This window comes from Cololabis saira, chromosome 13 (genome assembly GCF_033807715.1).
Source record: "Cololabis saira isolate AMF1-May2022 chromosome 13, fColSai1.1, whole genome shotgun sequence".
In the NCBI taxonomy this organism is placed as follows: domain Eukaryota; kingdom Metazoa; phylum Chordata; class Actinopteri; order Beloniformes; family Belonidae; genus Cololabis; species Cololabis saira.
Window position 1 is genome coordinate 6255953 of NC_084599.1, and position 26593 is coordinate 6282545.

The 26593-nt window shown below is 45.4% G+C and overlaps 1 protein-coding gene across 1 annotated transcript in view; it reads left to right on the top strand.

Annotated features, from left to right (window-relative positions):
- nwd1 (NACHT and WD repeat domain containing 1) overlaps positions 1 to 25289 on the top strand; it is a 52955-nt gene extending 27666 nt beyond the window's left edge. Inside the window, exons 13-19 of the mRNA XM_061737644.1 lie at positions 3294 to 3557; positions 5527 to 5617; positions 10759 to 10907; positions 12360 to 12633; positions 20645 to 21198; positions 22925 to 23030; positions 24979 to 25289. Of these exons, the coding sequence (XP_061593628.1) occupies positions 3294 to 3557; positions 5527 to 5617; positions 10759 to 10907; positions 12360 to 12633; positions 20645 to 21198; positions 22925 to 23030; positions 24979 to 25289 (1749 nt within the window). The remainder of the gene's footprint in view (positions 1 to 3293; positions 3558 to 5526; positions 5618 to 10758; positions 10908 to 12359; positions 12634 to 20644; positions 21199 to 22924; positions 23031 to 24978) is intronic.
- The last annotated feature ends 1304 nt before the right edge of the window (positions 25290 to 26593 follow it).

Here is a 26593-nt window from a genome sequence, read left to right on the forward strand (position 1 = left end):
AAGGTGCCTCTTGTGGCAACCTTTTGCTGAATAATACTCGATTTAACATTCAAATAAAATATTTCTCCTTTTGCATGTGGAGAATCCTCACCACAAGTTGAGCCATCCCCACCCCATTCCTCAAATCAGGCACCAACAAGCATCTCTGCGTAATGCTGGGCAGATTAGCACCTTCCTTTCGAACGTATTAAATACAGACGCAATCACAATCCCCGCAAAAACTTTCAGGCTTGGTAAATCTCATTGCGCGTGGTAAATGGACATATTTGCATTTTCCCCTCCCAGTATTTAGCGATTTCTGGCGGGTACGCCCCATATTGATTATTCATCAGGGCAAAAGTACTAAATGAATAGCGTGTGCTATTTTGCTCATTTGAGAGGCGCAGTCCTCTTTGCACGCTGTTAGTAGATCAGCTGGCACTTTGGTTTGCGGGTGATGTCAAGTTTGCACACGTTTTTACACACGCAAACCTTTAGTAAATCAGGCCCTAAGTGTACCTGATAAAGAATCCAGATCTGTGGTTCCTCTACCGACCACCAGGGTCTGGATCCAACAGTGAGTGAATCTCCATTGACCTCCATGACAACTATATATATATATATATACATATATATATATATATATATATATATATATATATATATATATATATATATATATATATATATAGCCCCCCTATGGAATTTTAAGTTTTTTCAAGTTTCTGGCAAGATCCTTTTTAGCAGAGCAAGGCGGTTCTAACAGAGCATTCCTGAACAATTTGTCATTATATGGGCCAAAACATTTATATTTGTGCACCAAAACATTATTATGTAAGAAAAAGCTAAAATGACCAGGGACATTATTATTAGCCCCCTTTAAGAAATTACCATTTATTAAGTCATCACACAAGCCACTTTTATGCAGTGATGTGCTTAACCTTCACAGGTGATGTGCATAAAGGTAATCAGGTCAAACAGGTGATTGCACTCAATTCAGTTAAGTTAATTAACTCAAGCCAAAACATGGTATAAAAGCCTCATTATGGAGCTGGCAGTTGAGGAAGCAACATGCCAAAAACAAAGGAGATCAGTGTGGACCTCAGAATAAGAATTATAGATGCCCACAAAGCAGGGGAGGGATATACAAAGATATCCAACCGTTTCCAGGTGTCAAGGACTGGAGTGAGAGGCATCATTCAACGCTCCAAAGACAGCAACACAGTGCAGAACAAGCCTGGCAGAAGTAGAAAGAGAAAGATTTCAGAGAGACTGGAGAGGAAACTGGTGAGAGACGTGTCTAGAGACCCCAGATTAACTTCCAAGGCGCTGGCAAATGACTTGGCCACATCAGGAATCATTGTCTGGAAGAAGACCATAACTAGAGCTCTGCACAGGAATGACCTACGAGGGTGCAGACCAAGAAAAACCCCACTTTTGAGGAAGAGGCACCTTCAAGCCAGACTTCAGTATGTTCGAGACAACCTGGAGAAAGATTATTCATACTGGAATGGTCTGACGAGACTAAACTAGAGCTCTTTGGCCACAGGGATACTGCTTACGTTTGGGGAAAAAAAGGACAGGCATTCAACCCAAAGAACACCATCCCCACAGTGAAGCATGGTGGTGGGAGTATTATGCTGTGGGGATGCTTCAGTGCATCTGGAACAGGAAATCTTGTCAAGGTGGATGGAATCATGAATAAAGAAAAATATTTGGCTATTTTGAAAGAGAACCTTAGGCAGTCAGCTGTGAAACTTCATCTTCCAACATGACAAGGATCCTAAACACACCTCCCTATTGGTGAAGAACTATCTCCAGACGACCAAAGTGAATGTCATTGAATGGCCTGCACAAAGCCCTGACTTAAATCCAATAGAAAATCTGTGGGGTGACCTAAAGAAACATGTCCATGCCAGGCACCCATCAAATCTAGAGGAACTGGAGAGATTTGCCAAAGAAGAATGGGCCAGGATTCCTCAAATGAAGTGTGAGAGACTTGTTGTAAACTACAACAAACGTCTGCAGGCAGCAATACAGCAAAAAAGGATACACTATTGACTATTAGGTTATGGGGGGCTAATAATTTTGACCCTGGTAGTTTTTGTGTTTTGTACAATATCTTCATTTCTGAGTGGAATATAAAATAGTGTAAGCATCCAAAATAAAACTAAAAAGTCTACAAAAAGCTGTGTTCAGTTTATTTTGCTCTGGTTAATATCACTTGGAAAACACTTAGAAAAACAAGCACTATTTTGTAAGGGGGCTAATAAAATCATCCTCAACTGTATATATATAGACTTAGCACACAAAAGGAAACAATGTTTGGTAGATTATTTCTCTGTTGTAACAATGCTTCTTAGCCATAAATCTTCTGCCGTTAGAAAGCCTGTTTATTTCCCTTTTAAATGGTGCCACATTTGTTAGGATCATGCATTTGTGTTATGCGCAGCAGACCTGACTATGTGGGTTGCATCCACGAAAAATTTTTCAAATCTCCTATGCCAATGGAAAACTGCTCATTTTGCTGTTGCTATTGATTATTGCGTTGGTGTTGGGAACACGTGCCCTGGAACCTGAACATGCGGAGGCAACATCAAGAGGCATTGTTACAACAAAGAAATGATCTACCAAACACGCCATTTTCCAGCTGTCATAATGCCTGGTACTTAACACCTGCTGCCGCATTGACTTCTGACCTAACAACATAATCATCCATGAAGAAAATGTGGTGTTAATTTTACCAACAGACCACCGTGAGTGGTTCCTAATTGGTCTAGAAGCATCAGAGAATAAGGCTTAGTTAACCCAGCTTTTCCCTGATTTAAGCTTTACTAGTCTTTGTTTGACTTCCACTAGTCCTCATTTCACCTTTGTTTGTCCTGTATCAGCTTCGCTATTCACACTTTAAATACGGTTGGTTGGGCAAATTTGCAGACTGAATGTAAAATTAGCATGCATCACAGCATTATTCAATTAAATTCAAAATATTAATCCACGATAGGAAATTATTAACAATCAATGTCTATGTCAAAGTTATACACCAATGAATGTAGTGGGTGGGGCCCAAAGTTTCTCTTTCCCCTGTGTCATCAGATGTAATGGTACAAAACTTTACTTGCTCACCACTGATGGTACATTATTTGAAAACATCCCAAATTTTGTAAAATTTTGTAAAAAAAATAACAACCAATCAAATTTAACAGGCTAGTAATCACAAAAATGTTTTAGGCTTGTTCATACGGGCACGTGGAAGGAAATTTAGCAGATTTGAAAAGATTGTCCAACCCCTGAGATGTGCTGTGGTGTTGCAGGTGAAGGTGTGGGGGCCAGACGGAGCAGAGCTCCAGCTCAGCAGCAGCAGGGAGGAGGCCTCGCTGGTTCTGGGGGTTCTGGGGGAATCCGTTGTGTCTCTGTGCAACTCTGGCCGGGTCAGAATTTCTCATGCGGTTAACGGGACTGGAATGGTGAAGGCTTTGCTGGGGGATTCCTCCAGGAGTCTGACTCTGGTGAATTCTGTGATGTCACCAAAACGAAAGAAACTGTTTGTGGTGTCTGAGGAAGGATTCCTCTACCAGGTTTGTTTCACACACAACCACACCTGTCTTCAGGCAGAAGCACTGTCAGTGAGTTTATCCTCAGAAACGTCCAACAATAATTTCGGAACAAAGGGCCAGTCCCAATCCCCCACTAGTCCTACTTTTCAGCCCTACCCCTAAATTTTGCGCGTTCCTGTGAGGGTAGTGGTGTCCCAATTCCTCTTTGCATGTAGGGCTAGTGGACATAACGAGGGCTAGTGTGTATCAATCTAGCCCTTCACAGCGAGGGATTTCAGATGCTGACTCGCAGGCCGAGGGCTAGAAAGATTTCCCAGAATGCTTTACGTCATCATTTGCAGACTGAATCAAACAAAAAAACATGCCGGACATTTCAAATTTTTAGTGAATAAAATCAATATTTTGAGTTAGTTTCTGCTTAAAAATGCATTTTGATTACATTTCTAGCGAGAAATATATATTTTACTTTCATAATATTCACTCAGTGAATGTACATAATCACTCGCTTGGTCGTTGTCTTTTCAGATCTCGCCAGAATAAAGGCTGATTTATGGTTCCGCGTTACACCAACGCAGAGCCTACGGCGTAGGTTACGCGGCGACGCGCGCCGTACGGTGCGCGTCGCCGCGTAACCTACGCCGTAGGCTCTGCGACGATTTAACGCAGAAACATAAATCGCCGGCGGCTCTTCTCATCCCCCGAAAACATCGGAGCAAATTTCTTAACGGGCGTTATTTGGATAAACTGAGCCCAGGTTGGGGATCTTAACGGTTACTTTTACGCCTGAAAAAATATTAAAACTTAATAAAATGGCATATTAACAGCGCTACAGCAGAAATTAAAACAGCTTTTAGCTCTGGGCTTCCTGATATGGTGTGATGTTTGTGCAAACGTAATTACGCAGTCGCTTACGTACCCGAACGTAAACCACGCAGTGACGTAGCAAGTTGTGTCCCAATCCCTAGGGAAGATTACAAGGGGCCTACGCCTGTGGCTTCATTTTTACGACTAGTGGTAGTGAGTGAGGGCTCGTGGTAGAAAGTAGGGTGTGTATTGGGATTGGCCCAAAGTCTCACTGTCAAAAAACATTTCTTAGTACAGAACCTTGAGGAACACCTTGAATAAGGTGAAGAAGATTCCTACTTCACATAAACAAAATGGAATCTATCAGATGACTCAAACCAATCTAATATGGTTCGACTAAAAATTCAAATTCAACTATTAAATAGATCAACTCATAAAATAATGATATATCCACTCACTGACCATTTTATTAGGTCCACTCTATTAGAACCAGGTTGGACCTGCTTTTCTTTCCAGAGATGCATCTCATTCCTCTGAATTATTGTTCCATCTCAAAGCTGCTCTTTTGTCAACTGAAGTATGTACATTTATCAAATGAGTTCAGAGACATCATTCATGGTGACAGTGAGCACCAATAGATGGTCCACTGTGGTGATGAAATGATGGAAATGTTCTCAACTATACAGATAGACTGTGGTGTTTGAACAAACATCTGAAGGTACTAAGGGGCCTGAAGTTTCCCAGAAAATATTCCCCATACCATGATGCCAGCACCAGCAGCTCAGACTTGGGATAAAAGGCATCCCCATGCTTTCATGATGTTCTGAACCTACCAGCTCTGTCGCATTAGAAATCGAGACTCAAACAAGATCATGTTTTTCCTTTATCCTGCTGCCTGTTCGTGTAGTGATCATGAGTTATGAGCAATTTCATATGTAGATGCATCACATCTCCAATGTCAAGCCAGCAGGGTCATATAATGCCACTAACATATTTGGTAAGGAAAAAGGGCTTTTAGAACCGAACTGACCACAAAAATGCTGCTTTCCTAATTAACAAAGAGGTGTATCTTTGAGGACTTTAGCAACCAGGGAAGTGGTGTTTGTGTTTGTGCATAAAACACTGACAAACATTTGTAAATTCAAAAGAATGAAAACATGCTGCTTTTTCATTTGTCATGTTGCAGGTCTCTGAGGCGGGTAAACCAACAGCTGCTGACTTTCCTCTTTGTCCTTCATTACTTTTGGTGACTGAAGATGAAAAAATCCTCTTGGCAGGTATAACTTTCTAGATTTGGATTCCTGCCAACACCAAAAGTGCATCCATCACCATTTTTGCTGAACGTGACTCTGCCCAATACAACAATTGGCAAATGGGCAAAACAAAAATAAAAGCCATGCAGTGTATTTGTAGTTCAGGTCACCTGGGATGATCAGTAGTCCTCAGCAGTAAAATAATGAAAAATCATAATAGAGGAATCACTATGTTGTGAAGAGGAGGTTCGGGGTTTTCCATGATCTTCATTTTATGAAGTACCCTCCTTCAATCATCTCCAGAGTCCACAGAACCGATCCAGCCTTTTTTTATCAGTTCAGTTTCTTCAAGTCTGTGGTTCTGATGCTGCTCCCCAACAGATGACTACAAAAGTGATTGAACTTGTAGAAGATATTGGACATCTTGCTGCAAATGCTGAAGGACGTAATCTTCCTTCGGAAGTAAAGTCTGCTCTTTCTTTTAAACAGCATCAATGTTGCTTCTCCAGTCCACTCTGCAGGTATTGTTACTGTCGGGGACAGGTGAACAGGTCCGGGAAAGGCAGGGTCGGCAACAGGTGATCAGTCTGGGGAAAAATGCCAGAAAGTCAGGCATGACACGAGAACAATCTGGCAGTGACTGGGTGGGTGCTTAAGGCCCTGTTTACATGTAGCAAAAACGGTGGTGTTTTCATGCGTTTTGGCCATTCGTTTACACGAAAACGAAGCTCAAAGTCACCAAAAACGATCATTTGTGAAAACTCCGGCCAAAGTGGAGATTTGCAAAAACCCCGTCTTCATGTTTGCTTGTAAAGAGAGGGAAACGGACATTTAGGCTTCAGAACGTCACATTATGAGACAGAAACGTCACCAGCGTCATGTGTGCGACCTGTGTTTACAATTAGTTTGGCCACCGTCAATATTTTCTTGTATTTTACCTGTTTTATATTCTAAAGTTATTTATTTATATATTCTACTTCCTGCGGAAAGCGTCAAGTAAGTCGAATGAAGTTCACCAACTGGACGAAAACCATAGCTTGGAGAACATCAGCATCCCTGTCACGGAAGAGGAAAACTCAAGCACAGAACTAGTGGTGGAACAAACATCAGCGGTGGAACCCACCCAAACTCCCCGACCTGCAGTCGAGCGGAAACTCCAAAGCAACAGACTGCGTGTGAAGTGGCCCGGCGGTGCAGAGAAGAAGCTGTGGGAAACGGTGAATAATGACCTGTCCCTGTCCCTACAACAACTTCGAGGCACAGTAGAGAAGAAGTTGGAGACAATGGCAAACATCATCTATCAATACGGAGCAGAACGCTTTGGAGTATTGGAGGTGAAAGCAGCTAAACAGGCTCCCACTCCACTGGTCTCAAGGAGGCAACAGGAGATCAAGCGCCTCGTTCAAGAAAGGAGACAACTCAGGAAACTCTGGAAGAAGGCCTCGGAGGTGGAAAAGGAGGGCATAAGCGCCCTCCAAGCCGACATCAAAACACGCCTGGCATCCCTCCGCAGGGCAGAGAATTCACGGAAAAGAAGGAGGAACAAAGAACAAACACGAACACGGTTCTACAAAGAACCCTTCAAGTTCCTGAAGACTCTCTTCACCAAGGAGAAAAGCGGGGTTCTAACAACAACAAAGAACGACCTGGAGGAGCATTTGAGATCAACTCACTCGGACCCAAAGCGCTATGAATGCCTGGAAATCCCTCCAGACATCCCACCAATCGACCCCCCAGAACATCAATTTGAGACCGGTCCTCCAACGTGGAAAGAGGTGGAGAAGTTCGTCCATCGGTCGCGAACAGCATCAGCTCCTGGGCCAAACGGAGTCCCGTACAAAGTGTACAAGAACGCACCAGATGTCTGTAGGTATCTCTGGAGCCTCATGAGGACAGTGTGGCAGAAGAAGACCATACCCAAGGCGTGGCGTAGGGCAGGTGGGATCCTTATTCCAAAGGAGAAGGACGCAACAAACATCAGCCAGTTCCGCCCCATCGCCTTGCTTAACGTGGAGGGCAAGATCTTCTTTGGAGTCATTGCAAAAAGGATGGCCGAGTACCTGCACAAAAATGAGTACATCGATACATCTGTACAAAAGGCAGGGATATCGGGCTTCTCTGGGTGCCTAGAACATTCCAGCATGATCTGGCACCAGATCCAAATGGCAAAACTGGAGAAAAGGGATCTCCACGCGGTCTTCCTGGATCTGGCAAACGCCTTCAGTTCTGTGCCCCATGAGCTCCTATGGACCACCTTTGAGTTCTATAACATCCCGGATATCATCACAACCATGGTCAAAGACTACTTTCAGGACCTGCAATTCAGCTTCTCCACGCCTGAATTTACCACCTCATGGCAGTGCCTGGAAGTAGGCATCATGGCTGGATGCACCGTTTCTCCCCTGGCTTTTACCATGGCGATGGAGGTTATCATTCGAGCCTCGAAATGGGTCGTAGGCGGACAAAGACTCGGCTCCTGCCGGCGCCTCCGTCCCCTCAGAGCCTACATGGACGACATCACCACATTGACTACCACCGTCCCATGCACCAGGAGGCTACTCAGGAAGCTTGAGGAGAACATCAGCTGGGCCCGTATGAAGTTCAAACCATCTAAGTCACGCAGCATCTCAGTGGTCAAGGGAGTGCTTGTGGACGTGCAGTTCTTCATCGGTGGTGACCCAATCCCCACTGTTTCTGAGCAGCCAGTCAAAAGCCTTGGAAGGCTCTACGATGCGAGCCTGAAAGACAAAGACCAGGTGGAGCAACTGCGGAATGACATCAGTGCAGGCCTAAAGGCGATTGACGACACTCAACTCCCTGGGAAGTTAAAGACCTGGTGCTTTCAGTTTGGTCTACTACCCCGGGTGTTGTGGCCCCTGTCAGTGTATGAGGTGCCCATCTCAACAGTAGAGAAGCTGGAGAGAAGAGTCACAGTCCACGTTAAGAAGTGGCTCGGAGTCCCTCGCTGCCTCACCACCATAGGCCTGTACGGAGACAGTGTCCTCAAGCTGCCCCTCACCAGCCTTATGGAGGAGTTCAAGTGTGCCAAAACACGACTGCAGATGACCTTGAACGAATCCAAAGATCCGGTGGTCAGGGAAAATGCACCAACCTTGGCTACTGGGCGCAAGTGGAGACCAGCAAGAGCAGTGGAGGAGGCAACAGCAGCTCTGAAACATGCTGACATCGTGGGGAATGTTCAGCAAGGAAGAGGAGGCCTTGGACTAACAACCAGCCGCCCGGCCTGGAGAAACGCCACTGCTCCAGCACGGAGGAAGATGGTGGTGGAGGAAGTGCGGCGCCAGGAGGAGATGGCAAGATCCGCCAAGGCAGTCTCCCTCGGCAAACAGGGCCTGTGGACACGGTGGGAAGGTGTCGAAAAGAGGAAGTTGAGCTGGAGGGATGTATGGGCTATGGAGGCAAGGAGTTTGAGCTTCGCCATCAGAGCCACCTACGACGTGCTCCCAACACCAACCAACCTCCACCAGTGGTTTGGCGAAGACCCAGGGTGCGTCCTGTGCTCCAGGCCAGCCTCCCTCCATCACATACTCACCGGGTGTAAAACCAGCCTCACCCAAGGACGATATACTTGGCGCCACAACCAAGTCTTAAAGAGCCTTGCTGCCACACTGGAGGAAAAACGATCTAGCATCAACACCCTATCTCTGCCAGCAACTACCACCTCAACAACACCATGGGCAACGGCCTTTGTCCGTCAAGGGACTACAGCTACCAGGAGCAACTCCACACCATCGGAGAGAAGCCAGCTTTGCCTAGCACGTGATTGGAAGATGCTGGCAGACATTGGCAAACAGCTGGTCTTCCCCTCAGAGATCGCCACCACCACCTTGAGGCCTGACCTGGTGCTCTGGTCCCCCTCCCTAAAGAAGGTATACATCATCGAACTCACCGTACCCTGGGAAGATTCCATGGAGGAGGCATATGAGCGGAAGCATCTGCGGTATGCCGACTTAGCCGCAGAGGCAAAACACCGTGGCTGGAACGTGGAAGTCCGCCCAGTGGAGGTTGGGTGCCGGGGGTTTGTGGGAACATCCACCACAAAACTGCTGAGGGACTTGGGGGTTAAGGGCCAGAACCAGCGCAGAGCCGTCAAAGCTGCATCAGAGGCGGCAGAAAGAAGCAGCCAGTGGCTCTGGCTGAAGAGAAAGGACCCCAGCTGGGCCCCAAAGTAATGTGCCAGGAGGTATGCGGTCAGTCTAGGCTTGACTCAGGGAATAGGACGCCCCTGCCACGCATAGTCCCCTGAGATGTCCACCACTAGACAATGGGTGACTCTCACGGCTAATTGGGCTCGGGACACAAGCTGAGGTCTGATCATCCTACAGCTGGCCGCCTCTGGGGAGGGTGTATAGTGTAAAGGGCCGAAACACCCCATGACCCAGAGGAGCACTACTGATGATGCGTCCCACAATTTTTCAATTCTTCCCGATAATCTCCTTCTAGACTACATCCATCATTCACCGACAAGTCCATTTGCATGTGCTCGCACAGGAAATCAACATCTCATCTTGTGTTTTTGGAATCTAAAGTCACACTTAAAAGTAACTCCACTTCTCTGTCACTCCAAACGAAAGACTCTCGTTCATCTTGGAAGTAACTGGAAGTTACTCGTGTCATTTGTTGATGGTTTTTTCCAGGACTCTGATTGGCTAGCATGACTTTATCTTCTCGTTACACTGCCCCCTGTAGGTTTGGCTGCTCATAGCACCTTAACAGCTATTTATGCGGGTTTGTGTAAATGATGGTATTTACACCTTTTTGTAAGACTATTACACTATTTATAAGACAGGACGTCTTGTGCAGAACTGGAACCTTCTCAGTGATGTAGAAAATGTGCTGGTTTCATACAGCTTAGTTTCATTAATACTCTCTGCAATGCCCACTAAAATGACCTGTTATGAGTTAAAGGTTATGTTAATATGTGGAAAACTGAGCTAAAATAACTAACCTATGGTAACAGAGGTGGGTAGGTTTCAACCAATATGTGGTTTGTTGCTTATTTTGGGCTTAACTGTGGTTTGGTGGAGTCAGTTCCTGTTAACATGGTTTTGAGCAGAGCTCCCATCATTTTTCGTCATATAAACCTGAGGAAAACATTCATGATGTAACCGTCTTTGGTGCTGACCATTTCCTGTGCTCTGCAGGCTGTGAGCAGACTCTGAGTCTCTTCAACATCAACATCGATTCTGTGGATAGATTCCTCGACCTTCATCATGACGACAGCGTTCTGTCTGCCTGCGTATCCTCGGACGGCCGACGACTGGCCTCTGGAGCTGCAGACCAGCTCATCAGAGTAAGAAAGCGTTTAACATTTCTGTAAATCTGTGAGATGTTTCTTTCCTGGCAGCTTCAGGCAGACCCCTGGAAGTCCTCTCTCCTCTTTTCTGTCCTCTCAACCTCCAACTGGTCCAGGTGGATGGACGCCCCTTCCTTAATCTGGTTCTGCCAGAGGATTCTTCTAGTTAAAGGGGAGTTTTTCTTTCTAGAGTCGCCTGGTGCTTGCTTAGGATGGGGGAAGAAACATCTTGATGCAATCTGTTGGTTTTCTTAGCAATCGATAATTCGTATTATTACATTGGCTTTGTATTAATTTGACTCATTTAGAACAAGTTGAACAAGTTGAAGTGAAGATGACAGTGGTGATATTTAGGGCCAATCCCAATACACCCCCTACTTTCTACCACTAGCCCTCACCCACTACCACTAGCCCTCGCCCACTACCACTCTTCCCTAGGGATTGGGACACCACTTGCTACGTCACTGCGTGGTTTACGTTCGGGTACGTAAGCGACTGCGTAGTTACGTTTGCACAAACGTCACACCATATCAGGAAGCCCAGAGCTAAAAACTGTGTTAATTTCAGCTGTAGTGCTGTTAATATGCCACTTTATTAAGTTTTAATATTTTTTCAGGCGTAAAAGTAACCATTAAGATCCCCAACCTGGGCTCAGTTTATCCAAATAACGCCTGTTAAGAAATTTGCTCCGATGTTTTGGGGGATGAGAAGAGCCACCGGCGATTTATGTTTCCGAGTTAAATCAACGCAGAGCCTACGGCGTAGGTTACGCGGCGAAGCGCACCGTACGGCACGCGTCGCCGCGTAACCTATGCCGTAGGCTATGCGTTGGTGTAACGCGGAACCATAAATCAGCCTTTATTCTGGCGAGATCTGAAAAAACTAGCGAGCGAGTGATTATGTACATTCACCGAGTGAATATTATGAAAGTAAAATATATATTTCTCACTAGAAATGTAATCAAAATGCATTTTTATGCAGAAACTAACTCAAAATATTGATTTTATTCACTAAAAATTAGAAATGTCCGCCATGTTTTTTTGTTTGATTCAGTCTGCAAATGATGACGTAAAGCATTCTGGGAAATTTTATCTGGCCCTCGGTTGGCGAGTCAGCATCTGAAATCCCTCGCTCTGTAGGGCTAGATTGATACACACTAGCCCTCGTTATGTCCACTAGCCCTACATGCAAAGAGGAATTGGGACACCACTACCCTCACGGGAACGCGCACAATTTAGGGGTAGGGCTAAAAAGTAGGACTAGGGGGGGATTGGGACTGGCCCTTAGATAAAGCTGAATTAAATTGAATTGAATAAAACTGTTTGGTGAACATTGGTGAAGAAGTTGATATAAATGTCTTTTTTACATCTTTCTTTCTCCTTACAGCTGCATAAGAACAACCCTCTCATTCAACTACACAACATTTTTTTCTTTTTCTTTTTTTGTCAGATCTGGTCGGTGACCACCGGAGCCCTGCTGGATACTTTGAGTGGTTCGGACGCTCCTGTCACCTCTGTGTTTTTCTACAATAGCCTCCTGGTTTCTGCCTCGACAGCTGCAGGCTCCGTCCATCTGTGGAATCTGGAATACGACACGCGGCACAAACCCACCACCCGCATCCCTGCTGGCTCCGCCCATGCGGTTGTGACCAAAGATGGCGAAAAGGTTTTTTACGTCCGCGATCAGAGCCAGAGAGAGGTCGTTAGCTGGGAAAGTCTCACAGGTCAGAGGTCGTTTAGATACGCTAACAGCATTGTTGTGTAACTTGAGTTACAGTTGGAGTGTGTCGACACTTGGTACTTTTGTTTGCACCAAAGCGGATAATGATATATATTTTGTTTGGTTCCTCTGGTATTCATGTTGATCTTTCATGTTCAGACAAATCAAAATACATGATCAGACATTAAGATCAGATCACAACCAATCAGCAGCATTTGGTCTTCTGGGCTGATTAAGTCGAAAGTAAGAAAAAGTGCAGTTCTTCAGCTGACCAATAGAGGTTATCTCTATAACACACAGCAAGAATCAACACACACAGAAACAACAAGAATAATAAATAAAATCACTTGTTCAAAATCGTAATATACGTGTATGTGGGAGGGGTTGGGGGATTGGTGTCAGTCCATGTCAGGTGGGCTGGGTTAGGGGTGGGGTGATGGCTTTGACGGCCTGATGGAAAAAGCTGTTACTCAGTCTTGTGGTTCTGGATTTGAGTGTGCAATATCTTTTGTGGGAGTGGGGAGAACAGCGCATGTCCGTTGTGTGTGGGGTCAGTGCTGATGTTTCTAGGGAGAACAGCGCGTGTCCGGGGTGTGTGAGGTCAGTGCTGATGTTTCTAGGGAGAACAGCGCGTGTCCGGGGTGTGTGGGTTCAGTGCTGATGTTTCTAGGGAGAACAGCACATGTCTGGGGTGTGTGGGGTCAGTGCTGATGTTTCTAGGGAGAACAGGGCATGTCCGGGGTGTGTGGGGTCAGTGCTGATGTTTCTAGGGAGAACAGGGCATGTCCGGGGTGTGTGGGGTCAGTGCTGATGTTTCTAGGGAGAACAGGGCATGTCCGGGGTGTGTGAGGTCAGTGCTGATGTTTCTAGGGAGAATAGGGCATGTCCGGGGTGTGTGGGGTCAGTGCTGATGTTTCTAGGGAGAACAGGGCATGTCCGGGGTGTGTGGGGTCAGTGCTGATGTTTCTAGGGAGAACAGGGCATGTCCGGGGTGTGTGGGGTCAGTGCTGATGTTTCTAGGGAGAACAGGGCATGTCCGGGGTGTGTGGGGTCAGTGCTGATGTTTCTAGGTAGAACAGGGCATGTCCGGGGTGTGTGAGGTCAGTGCTGATGTTTCTAGGGAGAACAGGGCATGTCCGGGGTGTGTGGGGTCAGTGCTGATGTTTCTAGGGAGAACAGGGCATGTCCGGGGTGTGTGGGGTCAGTGCTGATATTTCTGGGGAGAACAGGGCATGTCCGGGGTGTGTGAGGTCAGTGCTGATGTTTCTAGGGAGAACAAGGCGTGTCCGGGGTGTGTGAGGTCAGTGCTGATGTTTCTGGCCTTCTTTAGAAGTTGACCAGTGTAGATGTCTCTGCGGGGGGGCAGTGTGGTCCCAATGATCTTCTCTGCCGTCCTCACCACACGCTGCAGGTCCTTCCTGTCCTTAGCAGTGCAGCTAGTGGACCACACTGTGCAGCAGTAGGTCAGGATGGACTCGATGGACGCACGGTAGAAGTTTGCCAGCAGGGGGCAGGGGAGGTGAGACTGTTTGAGCTTCCTGAGAAAATAGAGTCTCTGATGGACCTTCTTCAGCTGAACAGATGTGTGGGTGGTCCAGGTGAGGTCGGCTGAAATATGGACTCCAAGGAACTTGAAGCTCTCCACTCTCTCCACCTCCTCTCCTCTGATGGCGAGGGTGGGGAGCACGGACTTAGATCTTCTGTAATCCACAATAATTTCCTTGGTTTTGGATGTGTTGAGGTCCAGGTTATTCTGAGAGCACCAGTCAGTCAAGTGCTTGACCTCCTCTCTGTAGGCCGACTCATCATTGTTCTTAATCAGTCCTACAATGGTGGTGTCATCGGCGAACTTGATGATGGTGTTTGTGGGATGGATGGGGAGCAGTCGTGGGTGAAGAGGGAGTAGAGGAGGGGGCTGAGAACACACCCCTGTGGCGTCTTGACTTCTGTGCTGTGACTATAGATGTAATAAGACACATACATTCTTATTTTTAAGATATGTCTTTATCTTTTTTGTGATGTTAATTGTACAAAGAGTCTACTGTGACCATTTCTGAGTAGGTCTGGAAGTGTTTATCAATGAATCTTAGCAATCTGAAGCAGCTATTTCCATGTGAGTTTGAAGACTACCAGCCAGGACTAACCAGAGACCACCAGCTGAACTAACTGTTACTTAATGTTTTCTGGTGACAGACGGTATGTCCCAAAGTTGAACATCCAGCAAACTATTTCTGAAGTGAGAAGTTTTATCCCTTGACTAGAGCCAAACGTGGTGGTCCGTTTGTACAGTTAACAGCACAACTAGATCCTGACTCTTATTCGGACTCGTGACACAGCGGGAGCAGCCTAAGCAGGGAAACCCAGTCTTACCTCCCGCCGCCGCTTCAACCACCTCATCTGGGGGTATTACAAGGCGTTACCAGGCCAACAAAGAGACACAGTCCCTCCAGCATGTCCTGGGTCTTCCCCAGGGTCTCCTCCCAGTGGGACATGCCTAGAAGACTTCAGCAGGGAGGCATCCAGGGTGCATCCTAACCAGATGCTTAAGCAACCTCATTTGACTCCTGACGTGGAGTTCCTCCCGAATGAGTGAGCTTCTACTCTTATTTCTAAGTGAGAGCCTGGACACCTCACAAAGAAACTCATTTCGGCCTCTTGTATCTGTTATCTCATTCTTTCGGACACTACCCACAGCTCGTGACCATAGGTGAAGGAACGTAGACCGACTGGTAAATCAAAAGCTTAGCCTTTCAGTTATAGTTAGAGAAATAACAGGAATAATCGTTCAGTTGCGGCTACAAGCACCAAAATTGGCACACATACTCCTTAGGGGTTGCTCTTTTGATAAAACCATTGTGCCAAAAAAAAAAAAAAGATGGCGGCCATTCTTCAAGATGGCCGCCATCGAATATACAGCAATATTGCATTTCCCAACAAAATCCCATAGACATTTCCTATTTGAATGATCTTGGTGTCAAATCATAAACTTTCCACTATGTAGAATCCAAATTTGGACCCATGGACTTACACTTTGGCTTCCTTGTACCATATATCAGTCCCAGAATCCTAATATTCTGCAAAATTTGAGTTTTTTTTTTGTTATGTTTGACACTGGTAAAATGGATGGCAGTGTATACCTTAGTATTGTTAGAGGTTTAGTGTGTGTGTGTGTGTGTGTGTGTGTGTTTGGTGGGGGGGTGGGTTAATGTAGCAGCTCAACAGAGCGGATGTCAATGCACAGCCAGGGCACACTGGCGGCACCGCTGCTGTGAAACTCAGTATGGGGCTCAGTATCAGCTGAGAGCTGAGTCATTAGTTTGGTGTAACTAAGTAATGGCTTCAGTGTCCTAAATGATGTCTAATAAGCCCCACATCAGTTAGCTAGTGTAGTTTACATGTAGTTTGATGTTTAGTTAGACAGCCGCGCCTGAATTGACAGGGTGTGCCGGCGCGGGATAGCCGAGACAAGGGTAAAGGGGGCTAAGCATGACTTATTCATGGACTTACCCAGATGGTGTACAGATCGCACAGGACTTAAATGATACTGGATGAACGATCGGGCTAGGTGTAGATTGTAAAAGTTATTGTCGAACCTAGTTGTATCCCATACCTTATTGTGCATAATGGTGGTCAAAGGATAACCCCTCGGCCTTGTTTCAATAAATACACATCATCACACTGTGAAATCTTGATTATCCATCCATCCATCATCCGCCGCTTATCCGTTCCGCGGGGGCAGCAGCCTCAGCAGGGATGCCCAGACTTCCTTCACCCCAGACACTTCCTCCAGCTCTCCCTCCAGCTCTCCCTCCATCTCTCCCTCCATCTCTTCCTCCAGCTCTCCCTCCAGCTCTTCCTCCAGCTCTTCCTCCAGCTCTTCCTCCAGCTCTTCCGAGGGGAGTCCGAGGCGTTCCCAGGCCAGCCGAGAGACATAGTCTCTCCAGCGTGTCCTGGGTCTTCCCTGGGGTCTCCTCCCGGTGGGACATGCCTGGAACAACTCCCTAGGGAGGAGGGACATGCCTGGAACACCTCCCTAGGGAGGATCCGGTATAGATGCCCAAGCCACCTCAGCTGACTCCTCTCAATGTGAAGGAGTAGCGGCTCGACTCCGAGCTCCTCCCGGGTGACCGAACTCATCACCCTATCTCTAAGGGAGCGTCCAGCCACCCTGCGGAGGAAACTCATCTCTAAGGGAGCGTCCAGCCACCCTGCGGAGGAAACTCATCTCGGCCGCTTGTATCCGCGATCTTGTCCTTTCGGTCACTACCCAAAGTTCATGACCATAGGTGAGGGTAGGGGCGTAGATTGACTGGTAAATAGAGAGCTTCGCCTTTCGACTCAGCTCCCTCTTCACCACGACGGTCCGGTACATCGACCGCATAACTGCAGACGCTGCACCGATCTGTCTGTCAATCTCCCGCTCCATCGTTCCCTCACTCGTGAACAAGACCCCGAGATACTTGAACTCCTCCACCTGAGGCAGGACTTCTCCACCCACCCGGAGAAGGCATGCCACTCTTTCCCGGTGGAGAACCATGGCCTCGGTCTTGGAGGTGCTGATTCTCATCCCTGTCGCGTCGCACTCGGCCGCAAACCGCCCCAGCACATGCTGAAGGTCCCGGTCCGATGAAGCCAACAGGACAACATCATCTGCAAAAAGCAGAGATGAAATCCTGAGGTTCCCAAACCGGATCCCCTCCGGCCCCTGGCTGCGCCTAGAAATCCTGTCCATAAAAATTATGAACACGACCGGTGACAAAGGGCAGCCAAAAATCTTGATTAATCAAAATCAAATCTAAATCTAAATCAAACTTAAAATGGCAAATATACATCCAGGACTGCCTAAATTTACAACTGACTGGAGCAAGTGTTGTCTTTGCCAAGAGAAAATTGGTAAATGAGTGATGGATGATATTCCCATCTTTCATGCAATTAATGAGATGCCTATTAAAGTTGATCCAGACAGACTGGATGAAGGTGGTGGCATTGAAGATACTTTGAGGAGAAACAAGGCTCAATACCATCAAAGTTGTCGTGCTATGCTCAACAACACAAAACTGGAAAGAGTGAGAACCTCAAAACGTAAGGCAGAGAGTGCTCAGCAAGTGGAATGACAGACCAAGTTTAGCAGAACCAGCATTCAAATCTCATTGTGTTTCATATGTGACAAAGAACTCACATCCTCTGAACAGACAAGAAAAGCTATGAAAATGAATCTCAATAAGAGGGTTAATGAATGTGCCCGGACTTTAAATGATGGAAAACTTATTGCAAGACTCAGCGGTGGAGATGTTGTTGCAGAGGAGCTCCAATACCCTGCTGCATGCTTGGTAGACTTGTACACTAGAGAGAGGTCCTACCTCAGAGCCACCAAGAGACTGGAAAAGGAACATGCAACCAAAGAGGATGACCACCCACAGGCATTCTCAGAGCTAGTCACATATCTAGTGGAGACCACCAAATCTGGTGAGGGTCCTTAAGTCTTCCGACTTACAGACCTAGTTCACCTGTATGCCCAGCGCCTGAAACAGCTGGGTGTTGATGCACCTGCTGTCAACTCCACAAGACTGAAGGAAAAACTGCTGTAAGAAATACCTGAGTTGGAGGCTCACAAGCAGGGAAGGGATGTCCTTTTGGCTTTCCAGAAAGAGGTAGGCTTTGTCTTGTCAGAAGCTTCTCACTATTATAGTGAAGCTATTATTCTTAGCAAAGCAGCTAACATTTTGCGAAGACATATGTTGGACCACAAGTCCATATTTGATGGAACCTTCTATGAGAGTTGCATTGAGGAGGCCATTCCACACAGTCTTCTTCAGTTTGTGGCAATGCTTAAACACGGAGCAGACATCAAATCTCAGCTGAGGGTTGGGGCATCAAGGATCGATCAAGCAATTGCTCAGCTGCTTCAGTACAAAGAAGGAAGTGCAAATCACAGACACTCCAAAAATAGAGAGACCCCATTCCCTGTTTACATGGGGATGTCCATCTACGCAAAGACCAGAAAGCAAAAGTTGGTGGACATGCTTGATGAGCATGGCATAAGCATTCCATACAACAGGGTTCTAGAGATATCTGCACAGCTGGGAGATGCAACAGTCAGTAAGTACATGGAAGACGGGGTGGTCTGTCCACCATTTCTGCGAAGAGGGCTGTTCACAACATCAGCCATGGACAACATAGACCACAACCCCACTGCAACAACTGCGACCACTTCTTTCCATGGAACCAGCATCTCTGTTTTTCAGCACCCAACTAAAGAAGACAAAGGTGAAGATCGTGGAAAGCTGAAGTTCAGAGAAGAGATAGTGAAGAGAGTTCCAGAACTTCCAGACACCTTCACCAATGTCCGGCCGGCCTTCTTCACCAAGAAGAAACCCTTTCCTCCCCAGAGTGGTGTGACACCCCCATACACCAGTCTGCTGAAGCCACATCTGGCAATGGAGTACGAGTGGTTGGAGAAAGTAATTTTAACAGATGGGCCGGTGGATGTAACTTGGTCAGCCCACCATGCTTAACAATAACAAAAAACCTATATTTTGGCAGAATATTAGGATTCTGGGACTGATATATGGTACAAGTAAGTCCATGGGTCCAAAGTTAGATTCTACATAGTGAAAAGGTTATGATTTGACACCGAGATCATTCCAATAGGACAAATCTATTGAATTTTATAGCGAAATGCAATATTACTGTATATTCGATGGCGGCCATCTTGAAAAATGGCCGCCATCTTTTTTTTTTTTTTGGCACAATGGTTTTATCAAAAGAGCAACCCCTAAGGAGTATGTATGCCAATTTTGGTGCTTGTAGCCGCAACTGAACGATTCACCGGTTTTCTGCCTGTTATTTCTCTAACTATTAAGCTCCTTCTTCACCATGACAGACTAATGCAGAGTCAGCATAACTGTGCACGCTGCACAGTTCCACCTGTTAATCTCACACTGCATTCTTCCCCTCACTCGTAGACAAGACACCAAGATACATGAACTCCTCTACAGCACTCCAACCTTTTCTGGCTTAGAACCATGGTCTTGGATTTGGAGGGGATAATTCTCACCCCAGCTGCCTGATGACAGAACCACGTCATCTGCAAAAGGTAGAAACCCAATTTCTGAAGTCACCAAACCGGACCTTCTCCACCCCTCAGCTTCACTTAGAATTTATGTTCATAAAAGTGATAAACAAGATATATTATCATTAGTATCATAATGATTCTGCTCTGAAAAGTCACTGCTCAGATTTTTAGTTTACCAGTTGTGGTTAGTAGGATTTGTTTTTTTAAAGTAAATGACCTAAGAAACATACAGATCCCACCCCCCTTACAGTTGTTATGGATGTGAAATTGTACTAGGGAGGCCAAAAGTGTTTTTTTAGCAGCAGAAATCTGTGTATTTCTGCTTTAAAGTTTGACATTTTAACATGGAGTCAATGGAGATGAGTTTAGACACACCAGTAGGAGCCAATGTGGTAAGATCTATTTAAATGCATTAAGTCTTAAGAACAGTAGGCCTAAATACATGTTTTACAAATGTAAGACCAACCTCCTGACCCGCCAGCTACGCCCCGAGGGCGACCCCCCGAACTGTCTCGCCGGTCGGCCCTGAACTGTCTGCCCGGCCCCGAGGACAGCCCCCGGAACTTGGACCATGAGTTGGCCTGGCTATGTATTTTCCCTTCTAAAGGGGAGTTTTTCTTGCCACTGTTTGGTTTAAGGTTTTGGTTTTTACCTGCCATTGTTTATGTTAAGATTGTTTAATAATTTCTCTGGGGTAATGTTCTGGGTCTCTGGAAAGCGCCTACTTGTGTTGTAATAGACGTTAATACAAAAATAAATAACATTGAATTTCATAGAATTGAGGACCTGTAGGTCTGGAACCAGACTCTAGTGGTCAGTAGGGGAACTGCACTTTTTCATACATTTGTCTTATAAGTGGATGTTTCTAAATTTGTTGTGTGGTCATATTCTCAGAAATTGAAGTGATAACTCCACACCTGGATTCCTATCTTCCTAGCAGGTTCTGTGTTGGAGCGTTTGCCTGTCTCTGCTGAGGTTTCTTGTCTGGAGTTAGCTCAGCAAAAACGCTTACTCCTCTGTGGTCTGACCAGTGGCACCGTCCTCATCTACCCGTTAACGCTACCCCAGGAGACCCTGTGCATCCCCCCCCCGGAGAGCCTGTCCAGGGTGCTCTGCCTGGCTGTGGGCTCTCAGGAGAAGCACCTGGCGGTGGCCTACGATGACTCAGTGTGTCTGTTTGACATCACCACCAGAGACAGCTTCCCCACGGTGGACGGCCCCCGGCGGAAGTTCCCCCTGTCACTCCTGCACGCCCCGCTATCTTCCATAGCCCTGCTTTCCGACCAGCGGCTGCTGTATGGGACGGGCTGCGGGGAGGTGAAGCTGTACGACTTTGCCAGCGACAGGAGCTCCGACCTGGAGCCTCATGGTAGCAGAATCACCTGTGTGACGGTCAGTAACTGGGGGACACATGCCCTGGTGGGCTCGGAGAATGCTGTGCAGAGGCTGTGGGCCTTAAACCCGCTGGCCCTGGATCACACCATGGAGTACAAGGTCAGACTTACTGGATTACTGAATCTCTCAGATCATTGCAGAACTCCAAATCAGAAAAAGTCAGGATAAATGAAAAATACCAAAAAAACGTGATTCTGACAATTAGTATAGTATAAACCCAAAATGTCTCTCATTTTGTTGTTAACTTCACTTAATTTGTTCATGTACATCCATTGTTGCATTTTTGACATACAATAACCTGATAATATTTAGAGCACTTAAGAATTCACTTACAGGACCGTCTCAGAAAATTTGAATATTGTGATTTTCTGTAATGCAAAAATACAAAAATATCATACATTCTGGATTCATTACAAATCAACTGAAATATTGCAAGCCTTTTATTATTTTAATATTGCTGATCATGGCTTACAGCTTAAGAAAACTCAAATATATATAAAGAACTTTATCACAATATTCTAATTTTCTGAGACAGTCCTGTATAATGATGATTTGGTACAAACGCAGTGAGTCTCTAAAGTACAGACTTCCCCTGACTCTCAAAGGTTCAATATACCCAATTTTACATTTTATCAGGTGCATATTACCAGGCCACAGTAAATAAAGAGAAAACCTTCAGAGCTTATATCTGTTTGGATTCATGTATTAAAACCTGAACCCTCTAGAAATCTTTTTGTAGAACATCTCACCATTTATTAGACCAAGATTAATTCTCCTGTTTTTCTGAGAGTTTTTGGAGGTTTTTGAAAAGTAATATTTTGATAGACTTTGGGTACATGTGGGCATGTTTTTTCAGGTACCAAATGATCAAACTGTTTTTTGAGATAAAAATGCAACAGTTTTGAGTTTGTTTGTATCAGTGACTTCTTGAGTATGTTCTAGCCCTCCGATGTGGAATGGTTGCTGAGCTTTAGGTGTTTGCACAAGGATGTATCTCAGGAATGGTGTTAGGGATGTGAGAAATCAACCCTACTATAGGGGCCAATAAATTGACAATTCACAAATTCACTTTTCGCCAGTCAGAACAATGAAAAATAAGATGAAAAGATCCCAAGACGGCCTCTCTGTAAGCCTTCATCTTACATTTGTGCTGTGTGTGGAAATTCATTTCTTTATTCCTCAAAATCAATGAATAAGTCAAACTCAGATAAGAACAACAGAGGTTAAAGGGATTTTAAAACGTTTAATCATTTTTTTTGCGAATGATAGAGCAAGGTATGGTGTAGACCAGGGGTCGGCACCCCGCGGCTCTAGAGCCGCATGCGGCTCTTAAGCGCCGCCCTAGTGGCTCCTGGAGCTTTTTCAAAAATGTTTGACCTTCTTTTTTCTTTTTTCTTTTTTCCTTTTCTCAACATTTCGTCTTTTTTCTCGAAATTTTGAATTTTTCTCGACATTTCAACTTTTTTCTCAACATTTTGACTTTTTTCACGAAATTTTGACTATTTCCTCGACATTTCGACTTTTTTCTCCAAGTGAAGTGCATAATGAAAAAAAAAATCTTCCCCCAGTTCTAACTAATATAGCTACATGCAGCATGTGTTGCCTTCATTCTAAGGCTTATACAAGACTTTTTATTTTTTGTGGCTCCAGACATATTTGTTTTTTGGGCTTTTGGTCCAATATGGCTCTTTCAACATTTTGGGTTGCCGACCCCTGGTGTAGACGCACTTTCCTGGAGCTCCCTTCCAATACGTAGAGATTCATGTCGAGATGTGTAGGGAACATGTAAGCCTTCAGTGTGACTCCCCTCTGCTCTCTCATTCAGGGTTTCTGCTTCGAGGGCGTTCTCTCTGCTGCATTCTCCGAAAGTGACAAGTTTATTTTCACAGGATCTCAGGACAGAACCATTAAAGTCTGGGATGTAGCATCAGGTAAGAATAATTGTTGAGGTGTGTTATGACCAGTTCTGAAAGTCAAACCTGAACCACAGTCAGAAACGGGTGAATCTTCACTATAGACTGCAGACAGACCATAGTCAAGCCGTCATGTACTGTCTAACTGCACTCCCAACTTTGAGTTTTGTCATTTCTTTCATTGCCTTGTAAAGAAATGGTTCACGCCAGGTACATTACAACCATCTAGGCTGAGCTGATCATGACTGGACTGAGTCGAGCTCTCAGACTTCATTAAGAGAGACATTAATACACAATTCTTTATCTACGCAAACACAATTATGAGGGTGGTTTTACTTGTCCTGGACCATTGGTATGTGTCTCCATTACCAGGGCCTCCCCCACAACAAGACTCTTCATATGGGATGACGCTCTGCTCTTTTGAGGTCTCCGTTGGGTTCAAGTCCTCTCACTAGATGGGTTTCTGTTCGTGGGTATTTGGGGTGAAACCGACAAAGTTGGAACTGTGACAGGGTATACATACTTTTGGGATGTAGATGTCAAAAGTAAACCAGAGCAACTAGATCAACGTGAAGGGAACTGAGATGGTTTCTGTGTTTCTACTACCTCTGTGCAGCAATTACTGAAAACTCAGACTCAAAGGGGGTGACATCAAATTCATCTGATCCACTGTTAAGATCAGGTTTATGTCAGTGATTGGCAACTTTTGAATTTCACTGCCACTTTATAAAGCTGAGACGATATTTTATCTATCGATCTAATATGGTTTGCACTATTTTATAACATTTTCTATCGATGGGTGCAGCTAAATTTACATGATTTTCCAGTTAACTTTAGCGATTTGAACAGAGCCATCTACCTTTAGTGAACTTAAACAAATACTAATTTACCTGAGCCATATAACTTCAATTTGAATAATACTGCCAGCCTACAGAAGCCTGTTAGCTCGGTTTAGTTAACTTTAACCTACGTTTACCAGAGTATTAGCTGACTGAAACGTGAAGCGATGTGTGAATCAAGAAGCACGGATACAATCAGAAACTAGATTGTCATTATATTGTCTTCACTGCCAAGCTTAGCAGCTGGCTAGACGGTAAGTTAATGTAAACTGGTTATAAATTGCCGCTTTTGCACTGGTACCACCTCAGCTCGGTTCTACCCGTTTTGCGCTTTCGCACTAGGGCTGAGACGGGTAGAGCCGCTCCAAGTCGGTACTTTTTTCTGTAACCATTTCAGCCAGGTTCTTTGCGGGCTGAGCAGGGACTATTTCTGACGTCACCACCCTCCGCGCCAGTGATTGGTCGGGGGGCGGGGACGTCACCACCCTCCACGCCTCTGATTGGTCGGGGGGCGGGGGCGGCAGACGTTTGAATCAGGAAGCGGGAGTCAGCGCGAGAGCGACCCGCGGCTCGCAGCGATTTTATTATGAAGCGCAAAACGTCTGTTTGGTGATCCAACTCTGAGGTGCAGATGTTCATAAACCTGGTGACTGACGAGAAAAAATTAAAAAAGCGATGTAGACGGGCTGTTTTACTCAGCTGCTCGCGGCTCCAGCTGATTTCTCATCAGCGCCGACATGAACAAAGCGGTTGCGCAATCGAGTACGTCACAGCAGCTTCACCACAACCTGCCCACTTCTCACCTGGCAGTGCGAAAACACACGTGTAGAGCCGTGTAAAGCCGCACCGAGCCGAGTCGGGCCAAGTAAGTCCTAGTGCGAAAGTGCCAAATGTCTCATTTATCTTGCTAGATATTTGTATCCTGCTATCTTCTTTATCATTTTCCCACAGGATTGTGGTACTTACCACAATCAAACTGGTTGATTTATTTCCCTGTGAGGGAGCGTTACAACCGTTACCAAGGCAGACCACTGTATCTGTGTTGTCAAACCAAGGAAATGAAGCCAGAACACAGGAACACCTGACACAACAGCATGTGAATATGATTCTCCATTTGTTCCCGTCAGGAAAGCTGCTGTACGTCCAGTGCGTGTACTCCCCCGTTGTCCGGATGGTGACTTTAAGGAACGGCTTCGTGGCCTTGTCTCACCAGGGTTCCATCATCAGGGAGGTCCTCTGCTGTCCAGACCACATCAGTTCAGACTACAACCCTCTGAAGAACATCAAAGCCCAGTACCGGGTCACCTCCAGGCCCAAGGACCCGGACAGCCAGCAGAGATCTGTGTCCGACCTCCGGGATTTTAACCCAGCCCAGTTTGACCTAAAGCTGATGAGCATGCTCAAAGACAAAAGCTCCCCCACTTGTGTCATGCTGTAGGCAGTACTCGGGTTGTAAAGAAAATCAGGGGGGATGGTGGATTTTATCATATGGGGACAGATAATTTGTGCTGATTACAAATAATATAATATATTACAAATACTAGCAGTGACCAAAACAGCTGCAGAAATACTGCAGGAATGACATAGCAGCAGTTAAATGCAGCCTTCTGTAAGCTTTAAATATCCACTGGGCTTACATCAAATACATCAAAACACAACAATAAAAAACAGTTTTCTGAACTTATCAATATGACTCTGTCCTTCACAGGATAAGTAACATGGATCACTGCAAAAACTCTAAATCTTAACAAGAATATTTGTCTTAATTCTAGTTAAAATGTTTCATTTTATTAAAAAAAATTCACCTGTTTCAAGTAGATTTTCACTTGAAATAATCTGCCAGTGGAACAAGATTTTTTGCTAGAAGATAAATCTTGTCCCACTGGCAGATTTTCCTACTTATTTCAAGTGAAAATTTACTTGAAACAGGTGAAAATTGTCAAATAAGTTATTTTTCTGGTGTTATTTTTCTGGTGATGACTCTAAATGTTGAAATAGCAGTAAAACCACATTCATTGATGAAATGACATAAGGGATGGAAAGGAGGGATGGCAGTTTTACAGGGGGGATGATTTGGACCGTTTTTATTTCAGGGGGGGATGCCATCCCCCCTCATCCCCCCTCAACTCCAGTACTGGCTGTAGGACACTAGGGCCCAAACTTTAGCATCTGGGAGAAGGTTTGATGATATTAACAGGATATGTGGGGATTTAGAGAAATTAACTTATATACAAATAATATATATTGTATTACTTTATATAAATTCAACAGATGTGGTACAATAAAATTGACCCCCCTTGTAGTTGTCAAGACGACAATATGGGAGTCAGTGGAGAATGACCCGCTCTGACCGTATTCCAAAAATGTCCCGCCCACATGTATGATTTCATCGGCTAGTGCTCACTGCGTGGTCAACGTGATTGGCTGATGGATGCATTTATGCATCAAATGCTGAAATTCCTCGACGGTGGCAATGGGTTGAACCAACGCTCAGCTCGCTGACGCGTGATGTCTCTCCACTCAAAGTGAATGGATGTTGTCGCATACATGACAGCGTAATGTAAGCTATCCAGCACCGGGGCAACCTCTTCAAGGTTCAGTGAAAGGCTATTCACCAGATTTTCTCATATATGACACATGTGATTTTCTGGCCAACATTAACAGAACATTTTTTTAACTCCAAAGAGGTTCAAACACATTTTGTTACACACACACACACACACACACACACACACACACACA